This window comes from Cavia porcellus, unplaced genomic scaffold (genome assembly GCF_034190915.1).
Source record: "Cavia porcellus strain 051 isolate PalLab524CR breed Dunkin Hartley unplaced genomic scaffold, mCavPor4.1 scaffold_11, whole genome shotgun sequence".
Taxonomy (NCBI): Eukaryota; Metazoa; Chordata; class Mammalia; order Rodentia; family Caviidae; genus Cavia; species Cavia porcellus.
In genome coordinates this window covers 43,570,518-43,594,627 of record NW_026947494.1, presented here as the reverse complement: position 1 = coordinate 43,594,627, position 24,110 = coordinate 43,570,518, and the positions used below count along the sequence as shown (strand labels likewise).

At 34.8% G+C, this 24,110-nt stretch overlaps 1 protein-coding gene across 1 annotated transcript in view; it reads left to right on the top strand.

Annotated features, from left to right (window-relative positions):
• The window catches only part of Cdc20b (cell division cycle 20B), a 73,197-nt gene that overhangs the window by 42,507 nt on the left and 6,580 nt on the right, over positions 1–24,110 (top strand). The window contains exons 7-11 of the mRNA XM_063258146.1: positions 5,494–5,690; positions 6,173–6,267; positions 8,136–8,361; positions 20,698–20,823; positions 21,401–21,518. Of these exons, the coding sequence (XP_063114216.1) occupies positions 5,494–5,690; positions 6,173–6,267; positions 8,136–8,361; positions 20,698–20,823; positions 21,401–21,518 (762 nt within the window). The remainder of the gene's footprint in view (positions 1–5,493; positions 5,691–6,172; positions 6,268–8,135; positions 8,362–20,697; positions 20,824–21,400; positions 21,519–24,110) is intronic.

Genomic DNA, 24,110 nt, shown 5'->3' with positions numbered 1-24,110 from the left:
TAAAACCAAATATGACAAAACAAAACAGAGTCAGTTAGAACAGAAGGATGGACATAGTATATGATGCAAAAATAGAATACCAGGTGATCAAAAATGATTACCATTATGCCTCTTGCTATCTTGAAAAGAGTTGCCTATATCATCAGGTATAATAGAGTTGAACAAAACAGTACAGAACAAGACCAATAAAACCTACACTGGAGACCTTACAGGACTTCAAAAGAAGATAATAGTCAAACCATAATGGGCATCATAGTAAATCTTATTGCCTTCAAAGTGGTTGCCTATATTTTCAAACTTGATACTATCAAGCAAAACAGAATATAGTAAAATCAGACAGAACAATCTGGGGAGAGCAATACTGGGGTTCAGTTTAATAGGAAAATCAGTTTAATAGGAAAACAAAAAAGTTACTGTAATATATCTTGCTATTTTTAAATTTAGTTTTCCCTTAATTAAAAAATAAGAAAAAATAAATTAATTTAAAAAATGGGAGATTGAGATAAAAGAGGACATAGTAACAAAACAACACAGGTCAGAACCGAACAATTTAAGCATCATTGTGTTTCACCACCAGATAACCTGACATAATAGTAGTCACCATAGTGTCTCTTTCCTTGAATTATTTGAGTATAACTTCTATACTATTGCATCAAACATATAAGACAGTGTGAAGCCATTCAAGAGAATGTAAAAATTACAGGGTATTTAGAACCAGCTAACAGAAAACAAACAATGGTTTCTATATTATCTCTTTGCCTATAAAAATTTTTGTTTATACTATCACATATAGTAAAATATAATAAGATACAACATGTTAAAACCCATGGAAATCGACGAACAACAGCTTGATGGAACTTCAAGACAAGATGATATTAAATCAGCACTAGCTATTATGATGTCTTGTTTTCTTCAAAATTGCTATTCATACTATCATGACAATAAAATCGAACAACCCAGATTAAAACCATTCCAATTAATGAGTGAAAACATTATTTGGCTTCAAACCAATATGATTGGGAATCATGACTACCACATACTTTTATATATTCTTATCATTTCTTATGCTAGGGAAACTATTTGGTATTTATACATGTGAGTTTGATTTATCTCACTTATGAGTATGGTCTCAAGCTGCATCCATTTATTTATAAATACCTCAATGTGATCATTCTTTATAGCTGAGTAGTACTCCATTGTATAAAAATACCACAACTTTTTTATCCATTCCTCAGTTGATGGACACTTACGTTGTTTCCAAGATCTGGCTATTACAAATTGCACTGCTATAAACATGGGTGCACATATATCACTGTGGTATGATGCTTTCAGTTCTTCTGGGAATACTCCTAGGAGTGGAATAGCTGGGTCAGATGGGGCTTACAATCCCAGCTTTCTGAGAAATCTCCAGACTGACCTCCACAATGGTTGCACCAGTCTACACTCTCACCAGCAGTGCAGGAGAGTTCCTTTTTCCCCACAGCCTCTGCAGCATTTGTCATTGGTGGTTTTCTTGATCTTGGCCATTCTTTCAGGAGTGAGATGATATCTCAGTGTGGTTTTAATTTGCATTTCTCTAATGACAACTGATGATGAACATTTTTTCATGTATTTATTTGCCATTTGTATTTCTTCATCTGACAATTGTTTATTCATCTCAGATGCCCATTTTTGGATTGGGTCTTTGAATTTAGGTGGTCTGATTTTTTTTAATTCTTTATATGTTTTAGACAGAAGTCCTTTGTCTGAGGGACAGTTCACTAAGATTTTTTCTTAGTTTGTGGGTTTTCTTTTCACTATGTTGGAGATTTCTAAATTTTCTTAAGTGTACTTAATCACTGTTGTTCTTTTTACACAAGGGACATATAAAAGTCTTATACTCATATAGTTCTCTTCAAATTCATGATTTTTTAGTTTACTGTATTTGTTAAGCACTTTGCCTCAAAAACCCCACCATTGTTATGGCTTTTACTTTAAAAAGTAAAGTTTAAAAAGCATTTTAAATTTCTTAGGAGGAAAGGGATGGTCCTTTATATTTATTCAGCCATTTACTAATTTTAGTGTTTTATTTCATGTTGAAGATTCGTCTCTCTTACATAATTTCCCATTAGCCTGAAGAGTTTTCCTTTTCCATTTCTTGCTGATCAGGACCATTGGCCAAGACTTTGCCTAGATTTTTCTACTTCCCAATCATGATATTTTTGTTGGACATGGAATTGAGTTTGGAAGATATTCCTTCCCAGCACTTTTCAAATGTTGTTCCACTGACTTCTTATCTTCATGTTTTCTGGTGAGAACCCCATAGTCACATGAAGCCTTGTTTTTCTTGCTTTAAAGGCCTACTTCAATTAGACTTATGTAAGCTCTTTGGGTGTTATTCTGTGTGTACTTGGGGACTGTATTCATTTTTTTTTTTTTTTTTTTACTTTTTCTCTATGTTCTGATTGGATAATTTCTGTTGATATGTATTCTAGTTCACTGGCTCATTTGTCTATCATTTGCTATTGAGAACTTTTTAGATGTTCTATTTTTACTTAAAAAAATTTTAATGATTTTTATAGCTTCTGCTTCTATTTTCATGTTTTGTTTTATGGTTTATATTTTCTGTATATGGAAATTTTATTTTTATATTTTTTTCCTGAGGTTTCTATCTTTTTATCAATTCAAGTGTGTTTTTCTTTGTCTCATGGAGAATTGATACCTGCTTTAATATCTTGGTCTGGTAATTCTTACATAATCTTAGAATTATGAACTATTGATTATGTTTTCCAATGTATATATCTACTAATTTTGAATGTATCCTGGAAATTATACATGTTACGTTGTATTCACTATGGGCTCTATGGAGTTGATGCTTTTTTTCTAGATAGGCTCACATTTTAATTCTGGCTTGCTATCTGTGTATTGTTTTTCTAATCACTGATCAATTCCTTAAGTGTAGCCTATGCTGGTTTGGGTCTGTCTTTCCTATGTTTGGGTCTGACTCTAGATTGAGACTTGTAGGATGTTTCAAATCTCAGTTCACTTCTCAAAGATTTTTCTAGGCTACTTTGAGTTTTCCCTGCACTTCCCTGATTGAGGGGTGGGCTGAAACGTGTGAACTCGCGTTCTCGTGCTTAGAGAGCATCTCTCTTTGGATCTCTTCCCTCAAAGTCTGGCCACCCCAGCCTTCTTTCCATGGTTCTTCTGACTAGAAAGATGGTTTGGCTCTCTACTAGAGTCTTGGCTGTAGGTTGCACTCAATGACTAGCATCTCTTCAGGGCAAATCTAAGAGGAAAAAAAATAGGGAATTCACTCCTAGACAGATTGCTTCTCCTTGTTTTGCTGCACTGACTTAGTTTACCTCCTTTTACATATGTTCTAGGATCTTCAGGTGTTTGCTTTTTATATTTTGTTCAAAGTTTGTTGTTGTTATTAGTGAGAGGGATGCATTTTAGGGGTTTAAGTAACTATAAAGGAATTGGTGTATGTCATAGCCTTATACTGGTATATGTGAATTGGAATAGGACTTTCTGTCATAAGAAATAAGATAGGTGAATTTTAATAAATGACCATACAAACATGATTTCTCTTAGCAGTCAGAGTTCCTATTATGACAAAATAAATAAAATTGTTATCTTTTAGGTAACATAAATGAGACACCATTTTTTCTAAACGAGATAATATTTTTTGGTTGCAAGTGATGGTGGCACAAATGGGACCTCATCTTATTAAAAAGTTTTTGCACATCCAAAGAAATCATCAACAGAGTGGGCCAGGGATTTAGCTCAGTGGCTTAAGCACCTGCCTGGCAAGCATGAGGTCATGAGTTTGAGTTTGATCCCAGGTACCAAAAAAGAAAAAAAAAAAAATCACCAACAGAGTGAAAAAAACCTCTCAGATTGAGAAAATATTTTTACAAGCTGACTCTGACAAAGGACTTCTATCTAGAACATATAAAGAATTGAAAAGGATCAGACCCTCCAAATTAAGAAACGTACACCTGAGATGAACACACAATTCTTAGATGGAGAAATTCAAATGACAAATAAATACATGAAAAAATGTTCAACATCATTGGCCATTTGAGAACAAATTAAAACAACACAGAGATATTATCTCACTCCAGAAAGAATGACTAACATCCAGAAATCAACATATAACAAATTCTGGAGGGGCTGTGGGAAAAAAAGAACACTTTTATATTGTTGGTGGGAGTACAGATTGGTAAAAACCACTGGGAAAAATCAGTGTGGAAATTCCTAAAAAAAAACTAGGATTACAGGTTCAATTTGATCCAGATATTCCCCTCTGGATATTTTCCCAGAAGAATTGAAAACATTGTACCACAGCGATGTAAGTGCACCAATGTTTGTAGTTGCACAATTTGTAATAGTCAGATCTTGGAAACAACCTAAATGCCCATCAACTGGGGAATCCATTAAAAAAAGATGTGGTATTTTTTTATACAATAGAGTACTACCCAGCTATAAAGAAGTATCAAATAGATAAATGGATGCAACTAGAAACCATACTCATAAGTGAAATAAATCAAATTTGCATGTGTAATTACTATATTGTCTCATTGGTGTAAGAAACTGAAAGTAAATAAGGTCCAAAAGTTACAATAGAAATAGTAAAATAGAAAGAAACTACTCAAAGGGAAATCATATTGTTTGATCAACTTTGCATGCCTGTATCTGGTAACCTGAGCAGCTATTTTGAAGATAACAATATGCAATATAATTCTTATCATCTTAGGCCCAAGGATTTAGCTCAGTGACACAAGTACCTGTGTGGCAAGTACAAGATTGTGAGTTCAATCTGTAGTACAAAAACAAAAACAAACAAACAAAAAAAACCACACAGAAACAAAAACAAAAAAACCCCTAGCATTTTGTTTTGAAATTCTGTATCACTATTGTTGATGTTGTCATTTGGATTTTTTTTGTTTTATTGCTTTTGATTTTTATGTGCTTTTTTCTTCTTTGAAGCAAAACAACAACAAAACCTAAGTGATGGTGGCATTTGCATATAGATAGGATGTTTCCATTGTAATTATATACTTTCATTTTTTAATCATTTGTTAGATAAAGTTCATGTATCCTAATAATGGCAGGTGAATCTGTCAGGCTTTTTGATACCTCTAAATAAGTGTATTTTGAGCATAAATGATAAACATTATTGCTTATTTTGGGCTGGGGATTTAACTCAGCGGCATAAGCACCTGCCTTGCAAGTGTGTGGTCGTGAGTTCAATCCTCGGTACCGATAAAAAAGAAAAAGATGAAAAACATTATTGCTTATTTTACAGTGAGTTTGCAAGCTCCTTCTATTCTATTCTAGTTTTTATTTTTAAACTTTTAATGATCAGCTTGGGTTGATGATTCTATTTTCCAAATGACCGCAGGCAAGAGATTGACTTTTTTTCTCTTACCTATCAATAAGTTGTTTATTTGAAAATGTTTTTGTATGGCTATATGGTTGTCCTAATTTAAAGTGCTGTTCTTACAGATCTGAATATTCTAGACTGGAGTTTTCAAAATCTTGTTGCTGTTGCCCTTGGATCTGCTGTATACATCTGGAATGGGGAAAACCACAATGGAGTTGAAAAGATAGACTTAAGTCTCACTTGTAATTATGTGTCTTCTGTGTCCTGGATAAAAAAGGGAACATGCTTGGCAATTGGCACCAGCGAGGGAGAAGTACAAGTACTAGACAATTTATTTTCTCAGAATATTCCCTGTGTAATTACTAGATAACTAAAATTGGCATTTCAGATGAGAAATACTCAACCTGTATGTTTGTTGTTAACTTTAAGTGGGTTTTCAAGCTTGAAGTTCTCACAGTTTACAAGGATCTAGAAGTTTGATGATGATTCTTGGTCCTTAATTGTATGCTGAATGCATCCAGGAAGCTTTAAAATAAAAGCTTAATTGGTAGAACCGGCATTCCTGTTTCTATTACACCAATGAAATCAGAATTGCCAGCATCCACAGTGTTTTATAAATTCCCCAGGTGATCCTAATATGCAGTCAGACTTGGGAACTGCTGGTTAATGTTAAAGGTTTTGCGTTTTCTCTTAGCTGATGATAGATTGGCTACTTCAAAAATAATCAGCTGTCAGACCTTTGAGAAGATAGTGGATTATGAAAATGCAAATCTGTATCACCCTGCTTGTTCATTTTTTCAGTTATGGGATGTGGTGGCTAAAAAACGGCTGAGAAGTATGCAGGGTCACTTGTCAGTAGTTGGGTCACTGAGCTGGAATCACTACATCCTTAGCAGGTAAGAAACATCTTATTTGAGCCAACTGTGTTTGTATCACCAAATGATTATGGTACTGAGTGAACAGAACTGCAATATTTAAGACCAATAGCAAAATGAAACAAAATAGGAATTTGGATTTTTATTAGATATGATTCTGCCCTCTCAACTATGGATGTCTTCTGGTGATGTATGGGTCCTGGTGGCCACTTGTGCCTTGGCTGTTATGGGTCTTCCACATGGGATTCTAAGTTGTTCAGATGAAATGCAAAATTTCCTGCAAGCAAAAGGTTTCTATGTACCAGGTAAAGGGATATTTTAATGAAACAAAATGTTTATCACTATTGTTGTCAATACTGTAGAATATGTTAAGCTTTCTGGCCAGTTTTACAATGTAAAGACTTACCAAAATCAGAATTGGAAGGAACCACATAGATTACCATACTCAATGGTCCTTAAAAATATATCCATATTTCTTTAAGGCTGCTTCAGGACTTCCCGATGTGCTAGGTCTTAGGGAGGCTGATACGGTAATTTGTATTTCTAATTTTCTAAGTGATGCTAGTAATGTATAACTTTGAAAATTACTGGTATAATTTTACTGCTTTTTAACAAGAAAAGCTAAATGACTTTTTACTACCCTACCTAATTTATTTAAATACTTATTGCTTTTAATGAGTCATTTATATCTGTATTGTATTTCCTAAGATAGTTTTCGGTTAGATAGATAGCACAGCCTTTTACAAGTTCTTCAAGTAGCTCAGCTGTAAATTGGAAATTTTAATACTTGTGTTTATAGGGCAAACTCAATCACTTGGTTCTTGTAGTCAATTCTGTACCCAGCTTCTTTTTTACAGTCAGCATTGTTAGAGATTATTTTCATTATCCATGAAGAACATGAACAAATCCTTTCTTGTAATGATATCAGCTATTTTGGACTGCTTTGTGCCAGGAACTATGCTATATATTTATGTGCACAATCTTTATTTAATACCTGCGATAACACTTGAATGTGGTTTATCTCCATTATTTTCTCAGATGAGTAAACTGAGACACTAGACTGAAGTCACATGGTTAATAAGGGACCGAGTCAGGATTTGAACCCAGGTACTCTGGTTCTAGGTCCCATATGTTAGAGTGCTATTCAGTATTGTGCAAGGCCTAAAAAGGATACTAGATTTCAAGAAAATTTATAAATTTTTTAAGAAAGTTATTCCTTAGAGAACATAAAATTATTCCTCAAAGAGTTAATTATCTTTGAAGAAGTGGTAGGATCTTTATCATTTTTTGTATTTAAATTACTGAGAGTGAATAGACTCCTTATCTATTGATTTTTTGAATCCTATTGCAATTTTCAATGGTAGTTTTAAATTCCTTTTACATGTTAGCAACATTGACAAAACTAAGAATGGATCTATAACTTAATAGGAACATACCTGCTAAAAAAGGAGATAATAAATTTCTGTCTAATATTTACTATAAATGTACACTAAGACCATTTTATTGAGATAAAATGAAACATTCCAAAAAAAGGAACATTTCCTAGGTCCAGTACATAAATTACTATCTGAGACAATCTGGTAGTTTTCTAAATTTATCTTTTCCGTGATTGTCTATATCTTGTTATGGTTATTAGAGATGTCTGTCAAAGAATACTTTTCAATTCCAGATTTGAAATTCTGCTAGACAAGTCAATTTCATTTATGAAATGAATCCAAAGGTAGAATAATCCATTTTTATTAACCTAAAGAATTTCTACCTGTATTTGTGTCCTTCAGTAGTTTTCCTTTGAACTATACTTTCCTCTATGTTGTCAATGCTTATGTAGCAATAGGGCTTATTAATATTATTTTGTTGTCATGTAAACCTGCATCTTTACTTGCATGTAGTGGGTCAAGACTGGGCCGCGTTTATCATCACGATGTTCGTGCAGCCCAGCATCAAGTTGGAACACTTTGTCACAGGAAAGCTGTGTGTGCTTTGAAGTGGTCACCAGATGGTAGGCTGTTCTCCACTGGTTGCAGTGATGGTCTGCTGACATTATGGCCCCATGATCCAGGAACCCATGCACAGGGCCAGCCACTAAAAGTCATATCTCACCTTACAGCTGTTAAGGTAAGAAATCCAATAGCTTTCCAGGTTCCCTTTTCTCAAAGATCACTGTGGATCCTTCATACCTAAAAGGAAAACCTTTAGATCAATATTTTGAGATTTTTCTTTCTTAAAAACTTGTTTTAGATTTTATCATCACTCTCCTGAGAGACAGTGCTATTTTTATACCTCATGTATCAGATTTTTTGTTGTAGGTACTGATCCAGTAGCTCAATAGTTTTTTAATATTTATGATACATTGAGAATCATGGTAAGCCCAAATTCCTATTAGGAATGACTTAAAATATTCTGTTTGTTAACAAAATAAAGCAGATGAAAAACCCAAACCAAAAAAGGTAGTTATATTTTTAAATGTATTATTGTTACTGTGTTTCTTTTCTTCAACTTTCATTTTTTATTAGTACATATTTGCAATAATACTGATTACATTCAGAGTGGGGAGTTGGTACATGTACATAAATACATTTTAATACTTTATAAGATCTGCTTCTCTCTTCCTGCCACCTCCCTCTGTCTCTTGATCCCTCTCTTATTTGTGAAAAATCTATCCCCTATTTGCTATTATGTATATTTTTACAGTGGCACCTTGGTTCAAAAACTAAATTCTGTCCACAAATTTACCCATAAGGTCAACATTACACCTAACCATGGAATTTGATTTGGATCTCTTCCAATTCTATTTGCTACCAGAATTGTGGAAAGAATTAAGTGTGTGAGCTGAGGGACCACTGTAATTTGCTCTACATTTATATTTTTTGGGGGAGGTGCTGTGATATAAAAAACCAATGCAATACTTAAGCTAGTGTGTCTAATTTATTTTACATAATGGTATTTCCTCAAGGTATATCCATTCTCCTACAAATGACTCAAGTTTATTATCCTTTATGAAGTAGTAATAGCTTGTGTATAAATACCACATTTTTTTATCTGTTCATCTGTTGATGGACAGAGGCCACTTCCATGATTTAGCTATTATAAATTGTGCTGCTATAAACATAGGTATGCATGTTATCACTGTAATATGATGCCTTCAATTTTTTTTTGGGAAATATCTTGAAGAGTAGTAGCTGGGTCAAATGGAATTTCTAGTTCTTGTTTTGTGAAGGAATCTCTATACTCATTTACATATGGTTGTGCTAGTTAATATTCCTACCAACAATGTATAAGGTTCACAGTTTTTCCTACAGTTTTACCAGTATTTGTTATTATTTAATTTCTTGATGTTAGCCATTCTTTCTGGAGTAAGAGAGAATCTCAGTACTGTTTTAATTTTCATTTCTCTAGTGACCAGAGATATTAAACATTTTTTCCATGTATTTATTAGCCCTTTATACTTTCTTCTTCTGAGGAGAAGTTGCCCATTTCTTGACTGGGTCTTTTATTTTTAGGAGTTCTAATTTTTTTGACTTCTTCATACATTGTAGGTATTAGTCTTCCATTTGAAGTAACTGACAATTTTGTCTTTCATTCTGTAGGTTGATTCTTCATTCTGTTGGTTGTTTTAATTTTTTGTGACCCCATTTGTTGATTCTTTTTTTTTTTTTTTTTGGTCTTTTTCCTTTTTATTGGTACCGGGGATTGAACTCATGACTGCCTGCTTGCAAGGCAGGTGCTTATGCCACTGAGCTAAATTCCCCAGCCCCCATTTGTTGATTCTTTTTTTTTTTTTTTTTTTTAAATTTTATTTAAGGAGAAAAGAAAAAAAAAGCAGGGAAAGGGTACAAGTTATACAGATTTACAGAAAAAAAATGAACAGTAGGAAATCACTAGTTAATGGATTACATATTGTCATCTTAGAAATAATTGTTCAAGTCACAAAATTAAAGCTTGTAAAGTGGACATTCCATCAATGATACTGCAAACAGTTCTGTTCATTGATCCAATAAAACTCTGTGATATCATTTTCTATCTTATACACTTAAATATACATGCAGTTATATAGTTTGGAGCACTTTCTTTTCCTCTCTTTTGTACCATGACTATTACACATTTTGGGTTTCATTGCTCCCACGGTTCTTATTACTTTTTTGGAAGAGAGTAAAACCAAATGTGACATAACAGAACAGAATCGGTCAAGTCAAAAGGGTGGACATTATAGATAATGTAAAAACATAATACAAGGTGATCAACAATGGTTACCATAATGCCTCCTGCTATCTCTAATAGAATTGCCTATATCATTAGTTATAATACAATTGAACAAAACAATAAAGAATAAAACCGACAAAACCAAAACATTGGAGACATTGTAGGTCTTCAAAAGTAGATAAAAGTCAACAAGAATGGGCGTCATAATGAATCTCATTATCTTCACAGCTGATGCCTAAACTTTCGAACCTGATACTATCTAGCAAAACAGAATAGGGGAACATCAGTTAAAAACCAGATGGTGAGAGTAATACAGGGCTTTAAATCAAGGTAATGAAAAGTCAAAGTGGGTTACTATAATATATCCTGCTATTTTTTTTCTTTAATTAAAAGGATAAAGATAAAAAAGTAAATAATGGAGTGGAGATTGAGATAAAAGAGGGCATAACAACGAAACAGCGCAGATCAAAGCATAACCATTTAAGCAGAATAGTGTTTCACCACCAGATAATCCTAACCTAAAAGTAGTTACCATATTGTTTCTTTCTTTGAAATCCTTGAGTACAACTTCGTATACTGTAGCATTAAGTATATCAAAACAATGTAAAACCATTCAAGAGAATGACAGCATTACAGAGTATTTAGAATCGACTAACAGAAAATGAACAATGGTTTCTGTATAATCTCCTTGTCTTTAAAAGGTTTTTGCTTATACTATCATACATAATAAAATCCAATAAGATACAGCCTATTTAGACCATTGGAGACAGAAGGACAAAAGCTAGATGAGACTTCAAAACAAGATGATACTAAATCAGTATTACCTATTAAGATGTCATTTTTCTCCAAAATAGCTGTTCCTATCATCCAATCTTCTCTGCCTCATTTCTGTTAAGCTCTTTTTCTGTCAGTAGCTGTCAGTTTGTCTTCTTCATTTTGTTCTCTGCTCCATTCGCTGTGGCCTCTCTGCCATTATTTCTGGATTCTTTGTATTTTTCTTTTTTTAGAATATCCTGCAATACTCTCTGTAGAGTTGAATTGGTGGTTGCAAATTTCCCCAGTTCCTCTTTATCCTGGAAGCACCTTGTTTTTCCATCAATTTCCAGGGACAGTTGTGTAGGATATCTCAATCTTGGCTGGAGATTATTATCTTTCAATGCTTGAATTATTTCCCCCCACGCTCTTCGTGATTTGATGGTTTGTGCAGAGAAATCTGCTGTAATTCTGATGGGTGTTCCCTTGTAAGTGGTCTGTTTCTTGTCTCTTACAGCTTTTAATATTCTGTTTTTGTATTGAATTTCTGGAATTTTTATTATTATATGCCTGGGTGTTTCTCTGTTTGGGTTGTAGGTAGCTGGGGTCCTGTATGCCTCATACATCTGAGTATCTTTACCCTTTGCTAAATTAGGAAAATTCTCCTGGATTATTTCTGTGAATAGCTTTTGTAGTTCACTTGTTTGTGTCCCTACTTCTTCTTTTATGTTCTTAATCCTTAAGTTATGGATCCTCTTATCATCTTCTTGTCTTTGTATTATTGCTGTTTGTTTCTTTGTTATTTTTAAGAAGTTTTTCATTTCATTCTCCCATATTACAAGTCTGCCCTCCAGTTCAGATAGTCTGTCCTTAGTTTCTTTCAAGCTGTTATGCCAGTCTTCTATAGACTTCTTAGTATCTTGGTAGTCCCTTTGAACCTGCTTCACGTATTCTATGCTTTCTCTGTTTTCTCCATCAAACAATTCTCCCCTTTTTTTCTGTTCTTCCATTCCACCACCTGTTTTTTCTTGGGTGGTACTTAGCATTTCTCTAACTATTCTGCATACTTCTAGCTTCAGGTCATTGATAACTTCATTCCTGAATTGGTCTATGAGGCTTTCTATATGGTGCCTTATGTGTATTGGTGCGGTGTCTGCTATTGCCTGTTTCTCAGAATTGGGGGCCGAGGAGCCTTTCTTGTTGCTGCCTCTTCCCATTCTGCCTCTTCTTCTCTGTTCCTTATATATGCAAGCTTATATAAGAGGCCCAGCTTCTCTCCCAGTCAGCCACAGCCTGATCGAATTGCGCCAGCTAGGTGTTCCCGCTCACCGCTGCGCACCAGGGAGTTACGGACCAGGCAGCCTACGCGTCTCCCCTCCCGGCCATCGTCAGGCTCTGGGATCTGGGTTGGGACAGCCTACCAGGTCCGCCGGCAGCGTCAGGCAGGCCAGGCACTTTTCACCAATCCCGCCCGAGAGGGGGATGTGTGGCAGGAGTCGCCACCGCGCCCTGCTCCCACAGGACTGCTCGGGCCCAGAAAGTCCTCTGCTGGAGTCAAATTGTGGTAGAGTGTCAGTTTCTCTCACTCACCTCACCACAAGTCAGTGCACGCCTCCCTGCCGTTCGCAGATTGCCGTTCTCAGAGCTTCTGCGCGTCTCTCTCCTTGCCGAGCCACTGTAGAGGCAGCCAGCCGCCGCGCGACGGGAAACCCAAATCGCGGCTTACAGTGGCGCGGTTCCAGCCTCCACACCGAGTCTTTTCTGTTCCTGTTTTAGCACCAGGACTGCATTCTAAGTTGGCTTCTCTTAGCCCAGTTCGTTCCTGAGTCAGCAGAGCATATCTCCACCTGCTTATGTCTCCTTAGTCCGCACCATTCCTGGCTTCTGAGCCGAGTCTTTCAGAGAGCCTCTGGTAGTTGCTGTTATCTGTCCGCCATGTTCTCCCGGAACCATTTGTTGATTCTTAATGTTATTTCTTGTGCAATTGGGGTTCTATTCAGAAAGTCCTTGCCTGCCCTTAGCTCTTCAAGAATTTTTCTTAGTTTATCTGTCAGTACAGTAAGTGTTGTTGTTTGAACATTTAGATCTTTGACGCATTTTGACTTAAGTTTAGTGCATGGTGAGAGATATGGGTCTAGATTCAACCTTCTGCATCTGGACAGCCAATTTTCCTAGCACCATTTGTTAAAGAAGCAATTTTTGCTCCAGTATATGTTTCAGCCCCTTTGTCAAATGTGCCCATGGTTGTTTCTGCATTTCTTCTTCCTTTCCACTTATATACATGTCTGTTTTTGCGCCAATATTACGAATTAAAAAAAATCACTGTAGCTTTTTAATATGTGGCAAATGAAATTTAGGATTATGGGGCTGGGGATTTAGCTCAGTGGCATAAGCGCCTGCCTTGTAAGCAGGCAGTCGTGAGTTCGATCCCTGGTACCGATAAAAACAAAAAAGACAAAAAACCAAAACAAAACAAAACAAAAAAAAAGGAATTTAGGATTATGATGCCCTCTAGATTTGTTTTTTGTTGCCTATAATTATTTTTGCTATTCCAGATTTCTTCTGGTTTCATATGAATTTTAGGATTATTTTCTCTAGTTTTTTGAGAACTTCCGTTCATATTTTGATTGATTTGAGTTAAATCTGTGTATCAGTATTATGGCTTGTGTCTAGATGTTCCCTAGAGCCTCACATAATTATAGGTAGGGCTAAGAGGTGACTAAATCTAGAGTGTGTGTTTGATACATGGTGCAATGTTAGGATTAAGAGTGCTGGGATTAAAGGTATATGATTACTATATCAGTCCACTGATTGGTTTGGCACCTTCCCTAAGCGTGATAGCCTAGCTAGAATATAAAAAGAGAAGAAAGAAGCCGCAGTCACTTAAACTTGCTTGCTGCCTTCTGCCTGCCCTGCTTTGCCATGGTCTATTTTTCCTCTGTGATGCCCCTTTGCCCTGCCACCCTCCTTGGAGCCAACCAACTGTGAACTGAAGCCTCTACAAACTGTGAGCTACAATAAACCTTTCCTCCTTTAACTATGAGTGCCAGGTTTTTGTTTTTTGGCCTCAACAATGAGAAATGTAAGTAAGAAAATCAGTTTTGGAAGTATGACCATTTTGACAATATTGGTTCTGCCTATCTAGGAAAAATGGCTATCTGCATTTTCTGATGTTTTTTATTGATTTCCTTTTTTTCAGAGTACTGTAGTTTTTGTTGGAGAGATCTTTCCCTTCATTGATTAGGTTAATTGCTAATTATTAAATTTTTCTTGACAGTGTTGTGAATAGTATTGATGCTATTGTGAATTGTATTTTCTTGATGCTGTTGTGAGTAGTATCCCAATTTTTTCTTGGTGAGTTTATTAGTATTGGTATACAGGAGCACTACTGATTTTTGTGTATTATTTGTACTCCACTACATTGCTGAATTTGGCTATTTGGTGGAACATTTGGGACATCTATGTAGAGGATCATGTCATCTGCAAATAATGATAATTTGACTTTTTCTTTTCTATATATTTCTTTCTTTCTTTTGCTCCATCTCTCTAGATAATGTTTCAAGTACCATATTGGAGAGGAGTGGTGACAGTAGAAATCTTTGTTTTATTCTTGATTTTAGAGGGAAAACTTTCAGTTTTTCCTCATTTAATTTGATATTGACAGATTTGTCATTAATGGCTTTATTCAGGTTTTTGTTGGATAGGTTTGGGTTTTGTTAAAGACTTTTTCTGTGTCTACTCAGATGATTACATGATTTTGGTCCTTGCCTTTGTTTATGTGATGTGTTCATTTATTGATATGTGTATGTTGAACCATTCTTGTATTCCTGAGGTGACGCCTACTGAGTCATGATATATGATCTTTTTGATGATTTTTTGCATTCTATTTTCTAGTGTCCTGTTTAGGATTTTTACATCTATTTTCACTCAAGAGATTGGCTCAATAGTTTTCTTTTTATTTGAGTTCTTGTTTGGTTTTGAAATCAAGGAATGACTTTGGGAGTACTTCCCTTTCATTAAAGAATTTGAGGAGCAGTGATATTAGATCTTCACTGAAGTTCTTACAGAATCCAACAGTGAATTCACTGGGACCTGAGCTTTTCTTAGTTAGCAGGGTTTTTTTTTTTTTTTTTGTTAAATTACTTCTTGAATTTTATTGCCTGCTATTGGATTATTTAAGGTTTTATATCTTATTGGTTCAGTTTTGGTTATTCATATGTATCTAGGGATCTATTCATTTCTCTAAATTCTCCAGTTTATTGGAGTATAAGTTTTCAAAGTAGTTGTCAATGACTTTCTGGATTTTGGCAGTGACTTGTGATTTCACCTTTTTCTTTTCTTTTCTTTTTTTTTTTTTTTGTCTTTTTCCTTTTTATCGTTACCAAGGATCGAACTCACGACTGCCTGCTTGTAAGGCAGGCGCTTATGCCACTGAGCTAAATCCCCAGCCCCTCACCTTTTTCATTTCTAACTGCATTGATTTGGTTCTTTCCTTCCTCCTCTTTTCTTTTGTTTTTCTTTCTTTCTTTGTACAATGGACTAAGGCTTCCTCTATTTTGTTTATTCTTTCAAAGAACCAACCCTTTGGTTCTTTGTATCTTTATAGCCTCATTTCATTAATTTCTGCTCTGATCTTTATAATTTTATTTCTGTACTAGCTTTGGATTTGGATTGCTCTTGTTTTTCTCAGACCTTCATATACATTCTTAGGTTATATATTTGAGCTTGCTCGTTTTTTCTGATGTGGGTATTCATAGCCATAGATTTCCCTCTTAGGACTGCTTTCATTGTGTTTGATAAATTCTGGTATGTTATACTGGTATTATCATTTGATTGTAGGAATTATCTAACTTCTTTTTAGATTTCTTTTGTAATTCATCAACTATTCAAGAATCCATTGTTTAATTTCCATGCATTTGAATGACTTCGGTGGTTTCTTTTGCCATTGATTTCTAGTTTCATTGTGCTTTGGTTTGATAATATGCAAGTGATAATTTTGATTGTTTTTCATTTGTGTGACCACGCATACTTTGTTGGCCAGAATGTGATCTGTTTTAGACAAAGTTCCATGTACTACTGAGAAGAATGTGTATTTGATTGTTTTTGGGTGGAGCCTTGGTTCACCTTTACTATATCTTTTTTGATTTTGTGTCTAGTTGATCTATTTTCTTGTGACAGTGGGATATTGGTATCCTCTATTATAATTGTGTGTTTTTTTTTTTAATCTTTTGTGTCCAGTAGTTTTTGTTTTATCCAGTTGGGTGTGCTGGTGTTTGGTTCATGCATGTTTATAATTGTTATCTTTATCTATTTATGTTTCCTTATCTAATATATAGTTACTTTCTTTGCCTCTTCTGGTCAGTTTTAGTTTGAAGTCCATTTTGTCTGAAAGTAGGGTGACTACTCCTGTGTGTTTTTGGGTTCCTATTATATGGAATATTTTTTCGATCCTTTTATTTTTAGTCTATGAATTTCTTCTTGGGTTGAATGTGTTTCTTTTCTTTTCTTTTGCTTTTTTTGTTACTGGGGATTGAACTCACAACCTCATGTTTTCTAGGCAGGCACTTATGCCACCAAGCTAAATCCCTGGCTCTGAATGTGTGTCTTGTATACAGCATATCATTGGATTTTGTTTCTTGATCCATCCTGCCGAATTGTCTTTTGAATGAGGAATTGAGGCTATTTACACTGAGAAGTATTACTGAAAAGTACTGTTTTATTCCTGTCATAGCATTTTTTTCTGTTCTTTATTTTCCTTTTTCCCTCTTCTTCTTAACTGCTCCTCCTGCCTGGTGTGTTCATTCTATTAGATCTTTTTGTCATTGTTAGCTTCCTTGTCTTTTTCTAGGATATCCTTAAGAATATTTTGAATGTTAGTTTGGTGGTGATGAATTTAAGGGTTCTTTGTTGTGGAAATACTTTGCTTCTCCATCAAATTTAAAGGTAGCTTTTCAGGATATATTAATGTGGATTGGAAGCTTTTTGGGGGAGGGGATAGGGAATGGCAGAATGAAAGAAGCAAAATTTGAAAAATTAATCAAAGTTGTGAAGGAGAAAGGTGAAACAGAAGATTCTATTGAGGAGTAAAAGGAAATTGGTAGTATAAAGATAAAGCAACTGAAAGGAACAAACTCAAAAAAGAATAAAAAAATAAAGAAAAATAGAAGAAAGAAAATAAGAAAAAATTAAAAGCAGAAAAGAAGATAAAATTCCACCCTACCAAATGAAGAAAAATGAGAGAAAAAAATAGACTAAAAAAGTTTCTCTGTATTTTTCACATGTGCTGTTGAAGTGAGCACTTCCTTTGTATTTCTAAAAGAGTTTCTTTTCAAGATTTACACCCTTGGACTCCAGCAAGTTGTGATTTTGTTCACCTAGCTTAAGGCCTGTGAGTGTGTGGTCCCTGTGCCCCAAGAGCCCTGCTATCCATATATCATAAACTGTGGCAACTATCCAAACTGGGATGGGTCCTTGTTCATATTGGTAGATAGGAAAAACATTCAGATCACTGGTCTCTGCTGAATGTTGGTTACAGAGTGGGGTTTCAAGCAGACTGTTAGACTTAATGCCAGCATGTTCAGATGCAGCCAGTTCTTTAAGCCAGACTCAACCAGGCTACTTTCTCATTATGGGAAGCTAAGCCTGTGTCCTTCCCAACTTGAGATTTAACTTCTTAGGAGGTCTGTATCTACCTTATATCCAAATCTATGGCAATTTACTGTCTATTATCCAGTCACTGTGGGTAGGTACTACTGGAAAAACTAAAATGGAATTGTTCTGTGGCTCAGTCATAAACAATCCCTTCCCAAAAGAGTACCTGATTAAACTGTTTCTGGGAAACAGCAAGCACTGCACTGAGTTTCTCTTCCAACTCTATCCTGCTATGAAGGGGTCACTTTTAAAGTAAAATCTTATGTTACTTTTATAGTTTACAGTTGTAGGCTTTTCTTGGGGCTAATGCTGCTGGCCAGGTTAATAATTTCTCCTTGGATCTTGGGCTTTCTAAGATTACCTTCTCTCTTTAGGCATTAGTCTTATCCAGGATCAGACTGGTCAGTTGGTGCCTCTACTCTCACATACTTAAGGGAAACCAAATGAGATTGGCAGGTGGCTGGAGTGGGCCATGGAATCCATGGTTAGGAAGTTAGTTGGGGACCAATGCATGGCTCCATTGTCTAAAGGGTATGTCTTCATTGTCCAGATAATTCTTGTTGAAAAACAATAAATTGATCATTAAATGGAAGTCCTCTTCACTGAGAGCCTCTGGAAACCAGAGCAGACCAAGCCTCCAGGCAGGTAAACACATGAGGAGTCACAAGAACAGTCACTATGTGTCTCCTCATATTCACCATTAACTAGCAAATTCATGTAACTGAAGTAGACTTCAGAGGCTGACATCTGTATTAGTCTTCTCATGTGTAGCTTTTAATTTTGCCTGCTTGTTTCTAGTAAGAGCTAGCTGGAAATAAAGGATTTAAGAAACTGATTTTTAATAAATATAATTCATCATATAAAGAAATCAAACTTGGAATTTTGGGGCCTTTTGAAATTGAATGCAAGATTTTATGTTTCAGAGCTTCCTTTCCAGCTTGGTCAAAGGTGTGGGTGTGTGTGGGTTTGTCTTGAAAAAGACAAAGCAGGTAACTATGAAGGTTTAGTTCATATATAAGTATTTTATTTTGACTGAAAACATTATATTTACCATGTTTCTTAAACTGTATATTCATTCACCATATAAAGGCAACTCTTGCTTTTAATGTAGTTTGCCTTATTAGAAATCCTTATCTTTCTGGTATAAAGTATAACCATGATTATCTATTGCTATGTAACAGATTAGTCCAAAACTTAGTAGCTTAAACAATCATGTAAAAAATTATTTTATGGCTTCCTTGAATCAGGACTTGGGAAAGGCCTGTCTGAATAGTTCTAGCACAAAGTTTTCTCATGAGATTACAGATAGTGATGAAAGCTGAAAGGGCTTGGGTTGGACCACTTGTTGGCCAGCCAAGCATTCTTCCCTCTTCATGTAATTTTAGAACTTCTCCACATCCCTTGGCCTTGGATAGGCCTTTTTACAATGTGATTTCCATAAGTAAGTGACCCAGTGCTTCAGAGAGCAAGGTGAAAGGTAGCCATTAGTAACTTAACATTCTGTTGACTACAAGCTAGTCCCTCCAGATTCAAAAGGAGAAAGATTACATTCTATTTCTTGATGGAGGAAATAAGCAAAGTCCAATAAATATGGTTGGATGGTCTTAGGAAATTATAGTTTGTTGCAACCTTTACAGCAGAGCAAAAACCTAAACCTACTCACAAAAGAATCAGAGTACAAACTCCATGTGAATGTTTTTACAGTATTCCTCATTTTTAATAGATAACCAGGAAGCAATTATTGTATTTATTTGATGCTAAGTGTTGTAAAAAGATATAACTGTTAGGAAAACATTATATCAACACATTTGAACCTTGGAATTTACTCAAAATATTGGACGGAAGCAAAAAACATATGGAATATGTCACTTAAAAAATCCACTCCTCTGAAACAAACAAAGCAAAGCAAAATAAAACAAAACAAAAAATCTAACCCTGCATAAATTATGCCAAAATAAAATTTAAAAAAAGCTGGATCCAATATTAGAATAAAATTAATCAGTATACAACAGCATGATAGATTATGATGATAATAAAAAGTATGTTAAATACCAGCAGACTTTATATAATAAGCAGTAGAAATATAATATAAACTTAATATCTGCTACTTCATCAAATATTTTTTACATATAGAAGCAAATATGCAAAAAATGAGGTTATTGAGATGATAAGTATAGGTAAATATAACTGAAATATTTGTCAAAATATACATACAAAAGAAGTAGAAAAGAAATGTTAATATAAAAGAAACATTTGTTAAAAGTTATAGTTATTAAATGTTATAGTTACTATTTAATTCAGTGGAAATGCGAGATACTAAGTCCTATTTTTGAAGTTAACTGTTGTCACTTATAAATCAATTTTGTTCTCTAAAATATATTCGAATTATAATACATAAGACTTTAATTGTGAGTAATTACTTGTAGCACTCTTGTATCTGACCAGTTAGCTGGAACCCATGAACATAGGTGAATGTACCAGAAAAAGGTGCATTTCAGAACCAAATTCTAAGGACATATATGAATTATTTTAGAAGCAAAGTTTTGCTCTAGAGGAGAATGCATTGCATGTAGATTTCAACTATGTTGATGGGTAATTTTTCTGTATTAAAAATATTCACAGTTATTGGCCTAATTTGAAGAGTTCTATTAGGTGCTTTCCTTTGTGCAAATAGCTCCTATTCCCTGAAGAAATAATCTCTGTAGTTGCTCTTGCATTTGGATAGGAGGCGTAGGAGAATTTCCAGGGTAGGGGACCTCTGAGAATTCTGCTTATTGGAGTGTATCACTTCCATGAGCCTACTTCTCCAAGGCTGACCTATCTATGCTATTATTTGAAACTTTGAAGGCTATAGATTGGTGTCCCTGGCAGTCTGAGGTTCTTGCTATTGGAGGTGGAATGAAGGATGGATGCCTGCACATTTTGGATATAAGTAGTGGGAAGAGCCTTCAGACTCCAAGCATAAACTCACAGGTAAACATGTCCTTTAAAGTCTACTTTTGTCCTGATATTCTAGAAAAATAATGTATGGTAGAACATGTTACCCATACATGCTCCTTACCTCTACTGACTCTATGAAATTGCAGTTCTCATGAGTTTCTTTTTTTTTTTTGGGTAAAAATCTCTTAATCTGTTAGTCCAAAATTAAATTATCTTTTCCTTCCTTCCATGCCTCCTTCCTTCCTTCCTTTCTCTCTCTCTTTCATTCTTTTCTTCCTCTTCTGTCTCCTTTTTTAAATTTTCTTCTGCATTTGTCTTCTTTCTTACTACTGCTTTGAATATAAAACCCAAGAGTAGCCTGGCTATTTCTGGCCCATGACCATAGTTTACATAAATTTAGTTATTGCAACTATACCTACTTGTATACTTTTTCCTTTATTATCTTAGGATAAATATTATTAGAACTAATATAATTCTTCTAAACACCCATTCCAGCTGTGACCGAAGGATGAGTAGTTCAACAGAGCCTAGACTTTCTAGAATCAGTTTAAATACATCCCTAATGAATCTGAAATTGCTAAAATTCTATATTTTATGGTCATCATTACAGATTTGTTCCTTAATCTGGTTACCTAAGACAAAGGAGATTGCAACAGGCCAAGGTGCACCACAAAATGATGTGACTCTGTGGTCTTGTCCCACTCTGTCCAGGGCCAGTGTGTTTCTGGGTAAGTGGAGGATAAAATGCCATATTATCTATGGTAAAGTGAGCTGTCATTCATGGAAAAGTCCCTAAGTGAAAGAATTTCTGCTGCTCTAGCCCCACTCTACCTCAGTTAGTATCTAGATGAGTGTTTCTGAATTTGACTATAATCGTGTATCACTTGAAATTGTGAAGTCTCCTCCTTGAGTATGTGTGTGGATTATATAGGGAGTAATCTTGGCAGTTTTTGAGCTCTAGTTCCATATTGAATTCATCTTATTTTTAAAAAAATATAGCAGCATGGAAACAAAGAGACAGGTTAGACATTATTATACGTGAATGTCATGAGGCTTACTCTTTGAAAGCATACTGATATATATTTTTTTTTTTTTTTGGTACTGTGATTGAACTGAGAGTCTTGTGCTTGCTAAACCTCTATTCTCTCCCTGAACCTGGATTACTATTCTCTCTCAGTTTAGTTCTACAAAAATTTTTTGAATTTTCTTTGAAAGTAAGCCCCATGATGATAAAGGAGAACTAAGCCTTCTCAGGACCTTACATTTGGAGTGGTTGTTAGAACTATATATTGAATGGTAAAAGTGGAAAAATAAACATTACTTTGTGAGATTTTTGTTATGTGTACATAGTGTGTATACGTGCCTAGCTACAGGACTATGGTATAAAATACAGTTTCAACTGTGGTTTGTGGTCAGAAAGTGTGGGAAAAAACTATCCTAGATATGATCGTATCTTTACTGAACCTCACACCATTAACAACAGTAATGACTATGGGGAAAATTTTTAAAGAGGTCTCATCTATCTTACTATGGAAAAAAAGATAATTTATAATCATTCTTACCTATAAGACCATTGTAATTTTTAAGCTTTAAAACAGGTAACTTTGTAGCTTGCAGGTGAGATCTGGCCTTTCAGTTGGCTTCATCAGTTTCTGCCTAAGGTGTCAATGTGCGGCCTCATTTAGCATGACAGCTGCATGAAGAACACAAAGCTTTTGTGTCCTTCAGTGTTCTTGGAATTGGGGGAACTTAAGCCCAAAAGGGGACAGTTGTCTGAGATAAAGATCACTCATTATCTAGATAATTTCTCACAACCTTGTAAGTTAAGATTATCACTGGTGTGAGAAGAGAACTTCAAGAAAGCCTTTGCTTCTAATTCAAATGCTATTTACCCAATAAATTATAGAAATAACTATCCATTTTTTTTAAAGTCAAGGAAGTTTTCAAAGCTTGCGTTGGTAAAAGTTTGAGATCTCTGTTGTTCCTTTTATTCCTTTTTCTTCTTCCTTCTGCTTCATTTTAACATAATAGAAAATGAAGTAATTTTTTTGCTTGTTATGTTTATTGAAGTAATAAAGACCCTTTCCTTGGGCTTAATTTAAAAGTAGGCACAGGAAGGTACATTTAAAGAACCACATGGTTGGGGCTTCTTGGCAGAAATCAGTGCAAATATCTGACTTTCTAGTAAGAAGAGTCCTAAATAACAATTTTCTCTATGAATCTAAGACTGCAAGTACATTAATATTTCTCATTAGAGAACTTTGTGTCCAGTAGTAGAGAAAAGAAAGTAGCAAAAATATTTACAGAAGAAGTAATATCTTAGAATTATCCTTTGGTTAGCTCTTAAAAATAGCTAAAATTGTACTTGTTAATTAAATACTTTATTAGGTGTACACACTTGCTATTTCTAAAGAGTTGCTTCTGATAAAAAATTAACTTTCTTTTATTTATTTTAGGATAGTTAAAATGAACAAATTACATGGATATACTAGCAAAATTAGATTTAAAAATAAACTGGCTAAAATAATTTAAAAGGATTAGCATGCTGTTTTATGTTTAACCTTCAAAAAGAACTATCAAGTTGTTTTTCATTTAAATTTTAAATAGAAAAATAAGACAGTGGTTCTCAGAGAGATTCTTCTTTACTGTGGAGTTGAAGTTTGGTATAGTGGTTAGAGAACTGAACTAAGATTCTAGCTGTGGCTCTGCCATTAAATTAGCTGTGTGATTTTATGCAAGATATTTGATATCCTTAAATCTTTTTCTTTATCTGTAAAATAAGAGGATTGCATTGTTTCTATGAATCTAACTTTATTTACCAACGTACCTAGGGTCAGTTCCATGTTCCCCTTGGGAATATCTTATTGATCTCTTAGTGGTGTGTGTGTGTGTGTGCGTGTGTGTGTGTGTGCGTGTGTGTGTGTGTGTGTGTGTGTGTGTTGTGTGCATGCAACACACAGATAGATAAAAAGAGTATTAAACTGTTGTTTACTATATTTGGGAAAAGTCCTGACATGTCTAAAATATGTCTCCTTCAGGACTGAAGTACTAAACACACACTCTTCTGCTGAGACTCTTGTAGTACAAGATTATGTTTCAACTTTCTGCTTTAAATTGAATTGTAAACAGTACTGGCCCTGTGAGGAGGTGACCATCCACTTGATTTGATTTTAGTTGTGTCCCTGAATAACTGCTCATTCAAAAATTTATCTGGCACCTCCCTCTATCCTCTCATTCCCAGACTGATTTTGTGGGATCATCTTTGTCTATTTTGGTCTAACGTTTTGATTATTGAAATCATTATTGGATTAGGCTTTGTG